This window comes from Talaromyces amestolkiae (assembly GCF_001896365.1).
Source record: "Talaromyces amestolkiae strain CIB chromosome Unknown scaffold3.1, whole genome shotgun sequence".
NCBI lineage: Eukaryota > Fungi > Ascomycota > Eurotiomycetes > Eurotiales > Trichocomaceae > Talaromyces > Talaromyces amestolkiae.
This window is the reverse complement of record NW_024468039.1, coordinates 670,428-682,822: the sequence shown is the minus strand read 5'-3', so window position 1 is coordinate 682,822 and position 12,395 is coordinate 670,428. Positions and strand designations below refer to the sequence as shown.

Genomic DNA, 12,395 nt, shown 5'->3' with positions numbered 1-12,395 from the left:
GTCACGGCTCAGATATAGTCATATAGTCCCAGCTGAAAAGTACATGAAATTACAGAATATCATTCTGATATTGTATGACCCGAGCCTATATAGCCACCCACCTTATAAAGCAATATTATAAGAAAAAGCAAAGACGAAAGACTGAAAGACATAGCAGCACCAGATAAAAAGACGCCAGTTCCTCCATATGACGATCAATGTACATGAAATCAACCCACCCCTCTAGACCGTATGTTCAATCCCCTCGAAATGGATTAAATCGATGAATTGTGCTATTAAAAAGTATGATAAGTTCGCTTGGCTTCAGCCCGGAGAATACCAACTCGAAAAAACTGAGCTGGTTGCCGTAAAGCTTGAAGATTTTTGCATGTATTGGCATTGTTGAGCGGTGCTCAGCTAAGATCGGAAATCTAAGCCAATTTACCCTCAGCCCGGTCGGCGCGGCGTTTGGCGAGATCGCCCTCTGCAAGCCAGTTGCTTGCCTTGACGAGCTGCACGATGTTGATGAATTGCTTGATTGCCATGATGGGAAAAGAGATACCAGTGATGATCCATGGCACAGTGCTGTCGATCTTGTTTGCACGGGCCAGTTCAAGTGCACCGGCACTCCAGGGGCTGGCAAAAAGTGTGCCCGGTGGTTGATGAGCTGGATTGCCGGGTTGAGGAGTCATGGGCTCGGTGTGAGGAGGAGGCTGCAACAGCGAAGGAGACAACTTCGGCGACGAGAACGAAAGCAAGTACAAGCCAATAAAGAAAAGCTCGTTGAGGGCGCAGAAAATGAACAACACAGTCTGTAATTGTCAGCTACATCAAGATGGCTTCATGGAAAGGTGACGTACCCTGCTGGTGTAGTATTTGTGCAAAATCCAGCTACGGCTAGAGTCAACAGCTTTGTGGCTCTTCCCGGCACCGCCCATGCTCAAGGTAGCATACATGTGCATATAGTGACTGGCAAGATCCAAGCTGATCAAACCCTGAAAAACGATCGAGTATCGGGGCCATGCGGAGGCCAGGAAAACTAGCAAACACGCAGTCGTGCAGCGATCTGTGACCATATCTAGTACACTGCCAAATGTGGTGGATTGGTGGAAAAGTCGCGCGAGGTATCCGTCCAGAGCATCCAATAGACATGAGATACTGTATAGAAATGAGCATGTTCGTGGGTGGAGGGGCATGTAGTAAAGTGAAGCTACAGCCAAAACAACTCGGGCATAGCCTGATAAGAGCCAAACAATCAGCATTCCAGAATCGCACAGGTCGGAAAAAGCTAGTATATACCGACGAGGTTCGGCCAGAATAAAAAGATATTCTCCTGTGGCCCTTTCTCGGCCCTTTTCGGTGTAGAGGTGGTATTGGCGATGCCATTTGCTGTTGTTGCTGGCTGCTCGTCAACAGCAGCCGCAGCGGCTTTTTGTCTTCGTGTTCGAACGCTCATTGTGAATGATAACCCTTCGACAATCACACCGATGAATGTTATTCGAAGAGATCGGAATTGTGTGTCTATCCGCCGTCTGGGATTGATCTGAAACCGGGAGGTGGGAACGAGCGAACGAGTTTTTGCGACGTGGAAGCTGGAAGCTGTTGCCGTTAGTTCGATTTCCATCAGGCAGAGCTTGGTGAAAGGGGGAGGAAAAATCCGGAGAAGACTCTGTCCGGACAATCGCTCGTAGTTCTGCAGCTTACATTGATCACAAGGAGGGGTAAGGCTTTTCACACCGAGAAGAGTGATGAGAGCAATGATCCGATGCAAATGCTAGGCTGCCAAAAAGTAAAGTCGAAAGTAAATGGGACGCGGAAGCAGGAAACGCGACGGCGAAATGAAGAAGACGGAGAGTTGCAAAGGAATGACAAGAATTAACGAGAGCGTAAGAACCAAGCGGGCGATATGGTGGTATGCACGACACTGGATCAATGATAAGGATTAGGATTAGAGACAGATGAGAGATAAGTTAGTGCTCCCTTAGCAGACAAAGATGATGCTGAGAAAGTCACCAGCTTATCTGACTTCCGGCCGTTCCCTGGCCCCGTTGGGTTTAGCAGCTTCCTTAGTTCAGGGTGGGTACCTCAGGCTCCAAGGCGCATCCAGTCACAACAACTGGATGATAAGGATGCAACTTATAGTATGTACTAAGTATGCAAGTATTTTGACGCTGATCACGACTTTATATTTTGCATTGACTATGTAGGCCTTGTACAATCGCTATTCTGAGCGTATGAAACATAAAAAAAATATGTATGCACAATGATCGCGAAGGTATTACATCTGTTGTATGTACAGAAAAAAATGCAAATGTTGAGCATGCAGACTGTATGCATGCCCTACAACTCAACTCTATGTACGTGATCGTCGCGGGTCTGTGGCTTCTTGTCTTCGGAAATCGCGAGCTTCCTTGGTGCCCATACTGCCTAATCCACCTTCAAGCCTGCGTTCCCACCCACCAAGACGTACTACCAGACAAGTAGCGTTGTCGGCATCCTTGCTGATCTCAGTCGCAAAATTCACCACATCACGGGCGCCTTGTTCAGGGGTGCGAGCCTCTTTGATGATATCCACGATTTCCTGGTCATGGAGCGTCCCACTAATACCATCCGACATGAGAACAAGAAATGAGAACTCGGCTGGAGCCATTTCAATGCGACGGATTTCTGGTTCCGCTGATACACCAATTCGTTTCGAATGAATATCGCCGAAGGCTCGCGTGTTAGCAAGTCCACTTACCCGCTCCTCTCCAAAGGAATCAGTAACAAATGTGGCTGCATACCGTCGAAGGCGATTAGCCTCGATTGGAGAGGACGGGTGGTGGTCTGTAGTCGCGGGAATCGCGGCACCAGTGCTAGTGTCACAGAGTAGAACCCTGGTATCACCGACATGCGACACCAACAGCGACGAAGGTGTTGCCGGGTTCCAGAAAGGTGTCGGGGTGGGGGTCGATATCATAGCCACACTGCAAGTACTTCCTCCTGGAAATCGTTTCGGTCCACCAATATATTCCCGGCGAGATTGGCTTGGGCTATAAAGTATATCATCGTTGTTTAATGGTTGGTCCGACCGGACCGGATCGTCGTCTTTCTTTGCCGCTTGAGCAGACACAAAATCGAGGTCAGCTTTCAAAAAGGCATATTCCATCACTTCTTCCATCGAGACTCCGTCAATCGAGGCTTGTCTGCTTTGGTTCGATCCGAGTGTCTGTGAAAGGTCCCTCGGAGCAGACTCTCTTCCGATACACGAGAAGTAGGCTGGTTTGAAGCGTCTAAAATAACCCCCGACTAGACTTTTCCAGCCCTCCACTAATTCCGTCTCAAGCTTTTCTATCTTTTGGATATTCGCACTCTGAATAATGGGTAAGTCGGCTCGATGCAGTCCGTGCTGACCGGCTTCTTGTCTCCCACGCCTTTCACGTTTCCTCTCTATAGAACTATCCTTATCCTTCAAGCTAGATTGGATCTCAAATTCTGCAGCACTGTCCTGTATGTACTCGTGTAGACGATCACGTAGAAAGTCGCTACATTCCGAACCCCCGTGGCCATCAAATACACCAAAGTAAAAGACCTGTGGATCTCCACTTGCGCTGTCAGCTCCGGAAGTGACCGCGGTGGACTCGGCGCCCGATGCTCGACGGATAGTCAATGATAGAGGTGACCGCTTCGCAAATGAAGGTACCTCAATCACACCCGCTTGATACGTGTCCTCATTGTGCTTTCGGGATCCGCGAGAAACGGACGCCCCAAAGTGATGTTTCGCACTGCGCAGAGGTATTCGTACTACGGTGGTGTCGCGAGTGAGACCAATGGGTGTCTGTATAGACGCCGGAGACAATCGACTGCTCTCGCTGGTGTGCGGTGTTGACGCAGAGCGAGGGAGCTTATGAAACGACGGCGGTCCTTGGGAATCAGGATGCAGCGAAGACGACGGTAGATGCGTGACAAAGTAATCGTGAAAGTATCGCTGATTCGCTTGATCGCGACATCTTGAATTATAGAGTATGTTCTGTAGGCTATTCCGGTGTGCGGAAACAGCGATAAAATCTGGTTCTGTGTGAGATTCGACTTGGATGAACGGTTTGTCCGTTGAGGGGTCAACCCACTATGACTTTCGGCCAGCGCCCAGATATGGACAGCCACCGGCCTGGATCGCGCCTGAATCATAGGTTGATAGCATCAGGTAGCATTTGAAACGTGAGCATTGCAAATAAAGGGTACGAGGTGTTGTTAAAGTGACTGGGAGGAAAGGCGCCAGTGTTGAGGAGGGAGAGAGAAGGAAGAAGGGTGAGGCCAAGCGTTCCTTCCCCGGTTTTGATGATGTCGTCAATGGCCCACTTTACTGCTCAGGTACCTCTTCTACTTCTACCACAACTTCATTCTCAGTTCTTCCTCTCTTCTTTTCTCTCAGTGCCATTACTGTTATTATGTATCATGAGTATTCTACTCCCGAAGAAAAGCCTACTGCAATTCATTGATCTCATAGTTGGAGATGATTCAAATCATAGTATTCCGTCTCACATCTCTGATCCTTTGTTGAAAGTCTGATACAGCTTCTTGAACTCGGAATTTTTTGAAAGCAACACGTCTGGCTCATCTACCTCCAGAAGTTTCGCATGCTGTAAAAGCACAACCCGGTCGAATTGGCGGATATACCGGAATCGATGAATGGCCGCTATTATGGTCTGCTCGGAGAATTCTTGCTCTATAATGGACTGCATTGTAGTTTCCGTATCCCAGTCGACACTTTTGAGCTGTCAGCATCTATACAAATTACAACACAAAAATTGGAGGAAGTCATACCTGCTGGTCGCTTCATCCAAAACTAAAATCGGAGCCTTGACAACAAGTGCCCGGGCCAGCGAAAGCAATTGTCTTTGCCCCACGGACCAGTCTGCGTCGGAGAAAGTCATATTGAGACTACCCTTTGCACTGATTTGGCTCCAGAGCCCGACCTTCTCAAGCGCGGCGATCAAACGTTTTTCAGATACCCGCTGGTGAGGATCAAGATTGAATTTCAAAGTCCCCGGCAGAAACAATGGTTCTTGGGAGATGACATTGATTGCCGAGTGGATGGCCTTCTTTTCTAATCTATAAACGTCTTGGCCATCGATTGTTATATGGCCGGAGTGAACTTCTAGCATTTGAGACATTGCCATTAGTAAAGATGATTTGCCGCTTCCGGAGACGCCGCAGATTGCTATCTTTTCTCCCGGGCTAATTGTCAGGGAAATATTCCTAATAATAGGGTTCGTGGCAAGACTGAGATGGAGTGATTAGATATAGACTCGAAATCGAAGGTGAATATGGGGAGGATACGCACTCATAACCAGCGGTGATATTGTGAAAGTTCACTGCGCCCCGCGAAGGCCAGTCAGGTGGTGGAGGAGAAGACACACTACGTCTCGAGGGAGTATCTTCAATAAAGCGTTGGATGCGTGAGACAGCACCAATGGAAGTTTCGGTCATGGTCCACATCTTGATAGTCTGAGTCAGGTTTTGATTGAGTGTCAGGAGGAGCGTCAGAGCAACACCAATTGACGCCGTATTGAATCGATCCTTTGAAGAGGTGACTATCGTGATTAGCAGGACTCCTAGCATCCCTACTACCAAATCCAGAACAAGTGTTAGCCATTGTTGTATGCAAAACAGCATATACATCGGCCGTTGAGATTGGTTCAAAAGAGTTTGGCTTATACTGCTGAAGTGCCCTTCCCAACCAAACGCCCGGATGCTTGAGATACCGCGAATCGTTTCAAGGAAATGGGCGTAGAGCGGTGCCTTGGCTTCAATGTCGAGCAGTCGGACTTGCCGGGAGGTACGTAGGTAATATGACTGGAGGATGTATAGAATTATCCCGAGTAGTGGAATTGAGGCTCCCAGAAACTTTCCCAAGGCACTGATGATGACCGTGTTTATGAAGACAAGCAGGAGACTCATGACAAAATTGACGGCATACATGGGAAGCATTATGTCCACTAGCTCTAAATCCTGGCTGAACCTATTGATCATTGATCCGGTATCTATGCCTTGGAAGAAACTGACTGGTGCCCTACACAGTCTTAGCGCAAGCTTTTTGGGGAGAGAGAAAATAACATACCTTAATGTGGTCTTGAGGAGATCTGAATGCAAATTTAGGGATGTGTTATTGAGCATTCGTATGAAGAGCACCCTACAGACTCATATCAGTCGCCAGGCTCCATCGATCTGCCCAAGATGAATACTAACCAACAMCCCGCCACAATCGCCAGAAATGTCACCCCAAAGAACATGGCTTACACACCCAGATACCTTCCCAGTTGTTGATTTGAATTTTTCTGGTTTGCCTCTACCCACCACTGCATCCATAGTGCTAGAAGAGGGGGTAAGCTTTTACATCAAGTTCTGGGCTCGAGGTTGACTTACTCTGGAAACTTGTGCAGAAACACTCGATTGTTGCGGATGCTAGAAAGAAGAACAGGAGCGTGTATCCTGCGCTTTGGAAGTAGTATTTGTACACGGACCAGGAACCTTGTTGTCGACTCTGGTCCTCTTTTCGAGTTATGGTTAATTGTTCGTTATCAGTATGAGCCTCTTCTTGTTTCAATGATAATGGAAGCTCTGAATTGTCACTCAGCTGAGGACTATCATTTCTAATAGTCTGAAATCTCGAGGAAATCTCTGGCTTTTGAGTGATGATTTCGTCGTATGACCCTTTAGCCGTGACTTCTCCTTGATCCAAGACGATAACCTCATCTACAAAAGGAAGCAACTGATCTATAATGTCTGATTAGATGTCCATATACAGTCTCCATGGGTCAGATACTTACATGTAGTCGTAGAAAGAATCACCGATATTCCAGCCTTTTTGAAATAGCTCTGGTCGCTAAAAAGCCGATCTAAGATTAAAGAGACATTTTTCGAGTCCAGTCCGCTTAAGCAATCATCTAAAAGCACGACACCGAGCTTGGAATAAACTGCACGAGCAAGTGCCTAGCCTTACATCAGCACATAAAAATCAACCGTACAATGACCAAGAAACTTACAACACGTTGCTTCTGTCCTCCACTAAGTGAAGAGCCATCACTTCCTGCCATGCGCAAATCACCTCCTGACATAGTCTTGAAATCCTCTTCGAGACCGCAGGCTGAAATTGTGAAATTGTACCAAGTCTGATCGAATCTCGAGGCGCCGATAATATTGTTCCGGATTGTATCGTTCTGTATCCAGGGAATCTGGGGACAGTATGCAGCTGTGAGAAAGGAGGTTGATACTGAGCCTCCGATCACCATGTTTCTATTGATCATACTTTCGAGTAACGTGGATTTTCCGCAGCCGACAGGCCCAATGATCATAGTAATTCCTCTGCGAATATTGAGACTCAAGTTTTGAAGTATGGGTTCTTTCTCTGGAGACCATGATATCATTACATTATCGAACGAAATTAAGGGTGTATCAGGTAATTTTTCGCATGGTTGTGCCTCATTGTTTGCTTGTATGATCTCCGCAGACGCGCGGTTCGATGAACTTTCCGAACAATATTTCTCAATCCGACCAAAACATGCCACAGCCTGCAACAAAGCAGGCATAGCCTGACAAAATGTGAGAAGCGGACTAGTAAGAATCGATATCAAAGCCAAAGTTGTGAACGCCGTGACCGAAAGTATCGCGCTATTGTGTCTCACAGCAGCTATGATGGCGTAGATTGTGATTGTGGCAAAAGGAGCAAAGGTTGCAGGGATATTAGCTATATTCACGTTCAGTTTCTCATATCATAGTATAAGATCTGTGAATTTCTTACATAGAACTATTTGCCATATAAGCAATTTTCGGAATCGAGATGAAGTTTGGATTTCAATTTCTCGCAATTGTGATATCAGTTTGTATAATGTATCGCCGAGTCCAAGCATTTGCACCGTCTTTATTTTGCCCAGCATGCTTGAGGTTACTGCTAATCGTTCCTGTACACGCTCAATCCATTGCTTTTGGGCTTGTCCGGATTTGGTTGACACTGGTATCATTGCTAACACAGCTCCTGGGCACATAGTTAGCTGGTGGAAGTAGATTATTTGACCCAGGGTCGAGTTACCTATTGAGATGACAAGCGGAACAATACAAGAAATCCAAATTTCGCGCTCCAATAACCAAATTGCGACTCCAACTTCCAAGATCGAGGCCCATATTTCATGAATGTTCCTCAGATTTGACACAATTCGTTCAACATCTGTGCCTATTAATGTGATTGCTTCCGAGTCCCCGAGTGCAGGCGTAGTCATGCCAATTGTTTGTTGGTATACCATTAATATCAAACCAGCTCGTATCTGGGTAAGCATTCGGACTGTTTGGCGCCAGTATACGGCTTTGGAGACCTTTGAATATGTCAGTTTGAAAAGCATCCTGCGATTGATTTGATGAATATACGTACAGCTAAGCCTACATACACCACGATATACGCACCAATGAGTGCCTGTCCAGTCAACCTCGATTCTGGCGTTGATGGACTTCCCAGGTAGTTTATGGTAGCCGTGATGAGGAAAGGCTGCGCAAAATTAAACACGCTCAAAGCAAGACGCAGGAGCACAGCTGATAGGAAACCCCATCGATATGCATAGAACGTGGCTTTAATTAAGTGATGGCTTGAGGTGTCGTTTGACTGCTGAGATTTCCAGGCTACCTGTAGCTTTTCACTACATTCTTGTCCTTGGAGATGTGTGTCGATCTCGTTAATGTCTTCAATTCGGAGTACTTTGGAATAACCTTTTTGCAAGAAAGGGAGGAGCCATATGAAAAAGCTTCGGTTCAAGAAACCACAAGTTTGCTCTTCAGGGGTGTTCTGGTATTCCAGCTTTAAGATCTTGGTTTTGGGAATTGATTCCACGATAAGAGCGAGCACTGTTATAATGAAAATTGCGAGCCAGAGATATCGACACGCGTTGTCTGATGCTGTTGGAAGCAACCAAAGGGACCGCAATCGAGGTAAGGCACAAAGGCTAGATACCATAAAGAAGAGTGCAAGAAGATCTGATGGTCTCAAGGAACGCTGGTCTTCTAGAACTGAGACGCATGCTGCGGCAAATGTTGCGACAATATTCAGCACTGCTGCCGCCAACGAAGCATGGGTCTGAAGGGCTGATGCTTGGATTTGGAATACGGTAAACACAAGATGAAGCACAAATAGAACTGCAATTACGGACTTCTTGATGTTAGTTTGAGAGAGGGCAGACTTCTAATAGAGGTACATACCAATTTCGAAATAGCAAGTTTGTAGGAATCTACTTTGACAGACCGATTCCACAAGGAATAAAGCCATGTCAGAACGGCCAATAGGAAGACAGAAGGTGGAAGACACCCGAAGCAGATGTCTTCAAACAGCAGCGTAAAATCAAACGGACGGCAAGAGATATCGGTTCGCGGCCCAAATTGGTTGTCAGCCCCGAATGGGCACACAGATGATGTACGAGCAGCCATGTATTTTGAGAATTTGTAGATGACTATAGGTTCGAGACGTTTGGATATGGACATGGACATGGATATTTATATAATGCAGTGTTCAAGATAAGTCTAATACTGTTTTGGGGTTGCCTAAGCACATGCATAAATTCGCAATCAGGGCTTTGTTTGCCGGCGTTCGGAGTTAGCCCTAATATTTCCCATACGGTAAAATTTGCTCTCCAACCCCGGAAATTGCATAAAGAGCCTAAGATTGATAAGTCTAACTAAGGCCTGGCGCTCATTGTTCATAATGTATTGTTTTCTAGTTGTTAATATTTGTGTGTTTTATTGGAAGAGATGACCACCGTTCCTCTTTGCTATTTGATTATTGGCAATGCTTCTACTGCTTTGCAATTCTTTGATATTTATTTTCTTTTTGTGGCTCGTTTGCTATCTAATGCTCATTTACATATGCTGTTTGCTAATCAATCGGCACATAGCTCAGCTTGAACTTCGAATGCAAATCTCATACCGTAAACAATTCCTTTCTTTCCCAAAATAACTTCGCTTTTTCTCCAATCCTCGAAGCACAACCTCCTGAAGGAAATATGTCAAATGAGACCACACCATAACACAAGAGCCCACGAAAGTATTGTCAATCTAAGATGGGAAACTGCTCACCCAGAGTACCGAAATCGAAAAATCGAGAATCTCAAGAGGAACTTCCGGAAATGTGTTTTTGAGTGGTCTTTTCACCAGGAACTCCAGTGAAGACTTTCGCACTGCAGACAATCCGCATGCGGATTGGCTCACAGTTGACAAATCCGAGTCGTATGTATGGTGTAACCGACATACCAACCCTAGCACGAAGTAGATTGGCGTTCAGCGAAGGGTCGAGATTCACCATGACCGTAGGATCGTATGTCTCATTCAATTCAGGGAAGTGGACGCGGACATCATAGGGGTAGGAATAAAGGTCGATACCAATCCTCTGCGCTTCTGTGACGATGTCTTTAAGCGATTCGTGCATGCTGTTGTTGTCTTCCATGGATGTCACCAGAGGCTTCAACATCTCAAGCAGCTCGGCGACGTAATTCTCCCGGTTGATAGAGCAGAATTCGGCAAAATTCGGCTTTTGTCGTGCGATGGCCATCTGGTCGGCGACTTTTTCAAGAAGGCAATGTCTGGCACTATTGGGGATCTCTATCGCGGCTCAATATGTTAGTGTACGTCATTCTAAACAGGAAAGTAAGTGAATGAAATGTACCCATTGTCATTTTTCTTTTCGCGATAAAAATTTCGCTGTCAATATTGGGACTAAGGTTCTTGATGATTTCGGTGTATTTGAGCACCTTCTTGCTCAGATAAAAATTGATCACCTTGGCGACACACATGGGCTTGGTTATCGCATGATTGAGGTACCGAACAGCGACGGCTGTCTTAGGATCGAGCATCATGTACTCTTTCAATGGTGCTGGAATGTCCTTAGGGTGCAACTCATTTTTGATGACATAAATTCTGCCGAATGTATCGATCTTTGCCCACAGAGAGCGAAAGCGTCCACCGAAATCTGTTGTCTTGGCCTCAAACTCGATGCCTGAATATGCGGTGTCCCCATATGCATCTGAGTTGCTCGCTGGTGTATTGAAAGCCGCCTGGTGCATAGTACTTTGAGGATGCATGTGCATTTGGTTTGGGCCCCCAACTGAGGGTCTAGGATTGAAAAGCCCCTGCAAACGTACGCCTGCAGTGGTGCCATTCAACTCGAACTGAGTGCCCATGGGAGGGACTGTCGGCTCAACGGGATATGGCATTTGGTATTGCATTCGTGGCGCTAGACCAATTGCATAGCCATGGGGTGGATAATACTGAGTGCTGTCGCTGTTGCCAGCAACGAATTGTTGTGGTCCACCAAGTGATAGTGATTGTATAGGGCCAACCAGCGACTGAGCATTCTGTGGAGACCAAGGTCGTGCGGTGGCAGATAGAGATGATGAAGTCTCTTCCATACGACGTTGGCGTAAGGACCTTGGATCTTGAATTGTTCGAGATTGTGTTCTAATGGTAATGTCCTGTTTCTCAATATGCGCATTTAGCCTGCGGATTTGAGCTTGAAGATTTCTGATCTCGTCATCTCGTGACTTGAGTTCCTTGTCGCGTGCTCTGATCTCGTTGTCTCGCACTTTGATCTGACCGTCTCGCAACTTGATCTGATTATCTCGCTGCTTGATCTCATCTTGGGCAGTCGCCAGGTCATGTTCAGTGGAAGCTAGACTCTCCTGAGCAGAGTCAAGGTCCTCCTGAGCAGAAGCTAGATCTTGCTGCAGAGACATCCTGAGACGCTCAGAATCTGATAGGAGACGTCGTAAATTGTGAGGGCCTGGAAGAGGTGCGAAAGGATCTCGACCTGGGGTGTGGCTTGGATTGAATAGAAAGCTTCTTTGGGGAGTCGTGGGCCCAGTCAGAGTCTGAGACCCTCCACCGTTTGCCATGGGTCCGGACCTCTGGCCGTGATTTTCTCTGAAAGGGTCTGTCATAATCACTTTGATTCGTGAACAAGAGACAATATGATCTATGAATAAACAATATGAAGGATTAGTCTCATGCTCCTAAATAGTCATAAACAAGCATTCTATGTTGAAGATCATGACTTACTGCAAGCTTCAGTCAGGCAGCACCATGTGTCAGTCTATCCCACAAGCCCAAAAACGAGCCTAAAATAAGGAATAATCCTGCGGAGCAAGGTCTTTAACGCGTCAAATGATTGGGTGAAACCAATTTCAAAGATGATTTGAAGGTTGAGATGGAAGCTGATGAATCTTGAAGGACTTAGAACTTGGATAAGTGCAGAAACAGAAAGACTCTGACATGCCAAAGATATGACAAAAGAAGATTTTCCACAGTGTGATTGCACAAGTTTGACATAAACCTCTCTAACTTAGCGTGATACCTAAAAGGGAAATCTACCTTTTCAATCTTCTTGTGCAGTATCAGCACACAATCGG

The 12,395-nt window shown here is 46.2% G+C and overlaps 3 protein-coding genes across 3 annotated transcripts; all 3 read right to left on the bottom strand.

Annotated features, from left to right (window-relative positions):
- Positions 1–410: 410 nt before the first annotated feature.
- BHQ10_002274 (uncharacterized protein) lies at positions 411–1,435 on the bottom strand (the record flags this gene model as incomplete). The annotated part of the gene is made up of 3 exons (XM_040874402.1): positions 411–791; positions 840–1,018; positions 1,279–1,435. The coding sequence occupies 3 exons, from the start codon at positions 1,433–1,435 to the stop codon at positions 411–413; spliced, it is 717 nt and encodes a 238-aa protein (XP_040730779.1).
- Positions 1,436–2,332: 897 nt separating this feature from the next.
- On the bottom strand, positions 2,333–7,265 carry BHQ10_002273 (uncharacterized protein; the record flags this gene model as incomplete). Its single annotated transcript, XM_040874401.1, has 9 exons — positions 2,333–3,968; positions 4,501–4,725; positions 4,783–5,241; positions 5,303–5,552; positions 5,679–6,031; positions 6,080–6,101; positions 6,385–6,735; positions 6,789–6,951; positions 7,005–7,265. The coding sequence occupies 9 exons, from the start codon at positions 7,263–7,265 to the stop codon at positions 2,333–2,335; spliced, it is 3,720 nt and encodes a 1,239-aa protein (XP_040730778.1).
- Positions 7,266–10,102: 2,837 nt separating this feature from the next.
- On the bottom strand, positions 10,103–11,723 carry BHQ10_002272 (uncharacterized protein; the record flags this gene model as incomplete). Its single annotated transcript, XM_040874400.1, has 2 exons — positions 10,103–10,602; positions 10,658–11,723. 2 exons carry the CDS (start codon positions 11,721–11,723, stop codon positions 10,103–10,105), a joined length of 1,566 nt encoding a protein of 521 aa, XP_040730777.1.
- Positions 11,724–12,395: the final 672 nt, after the last annotated feature.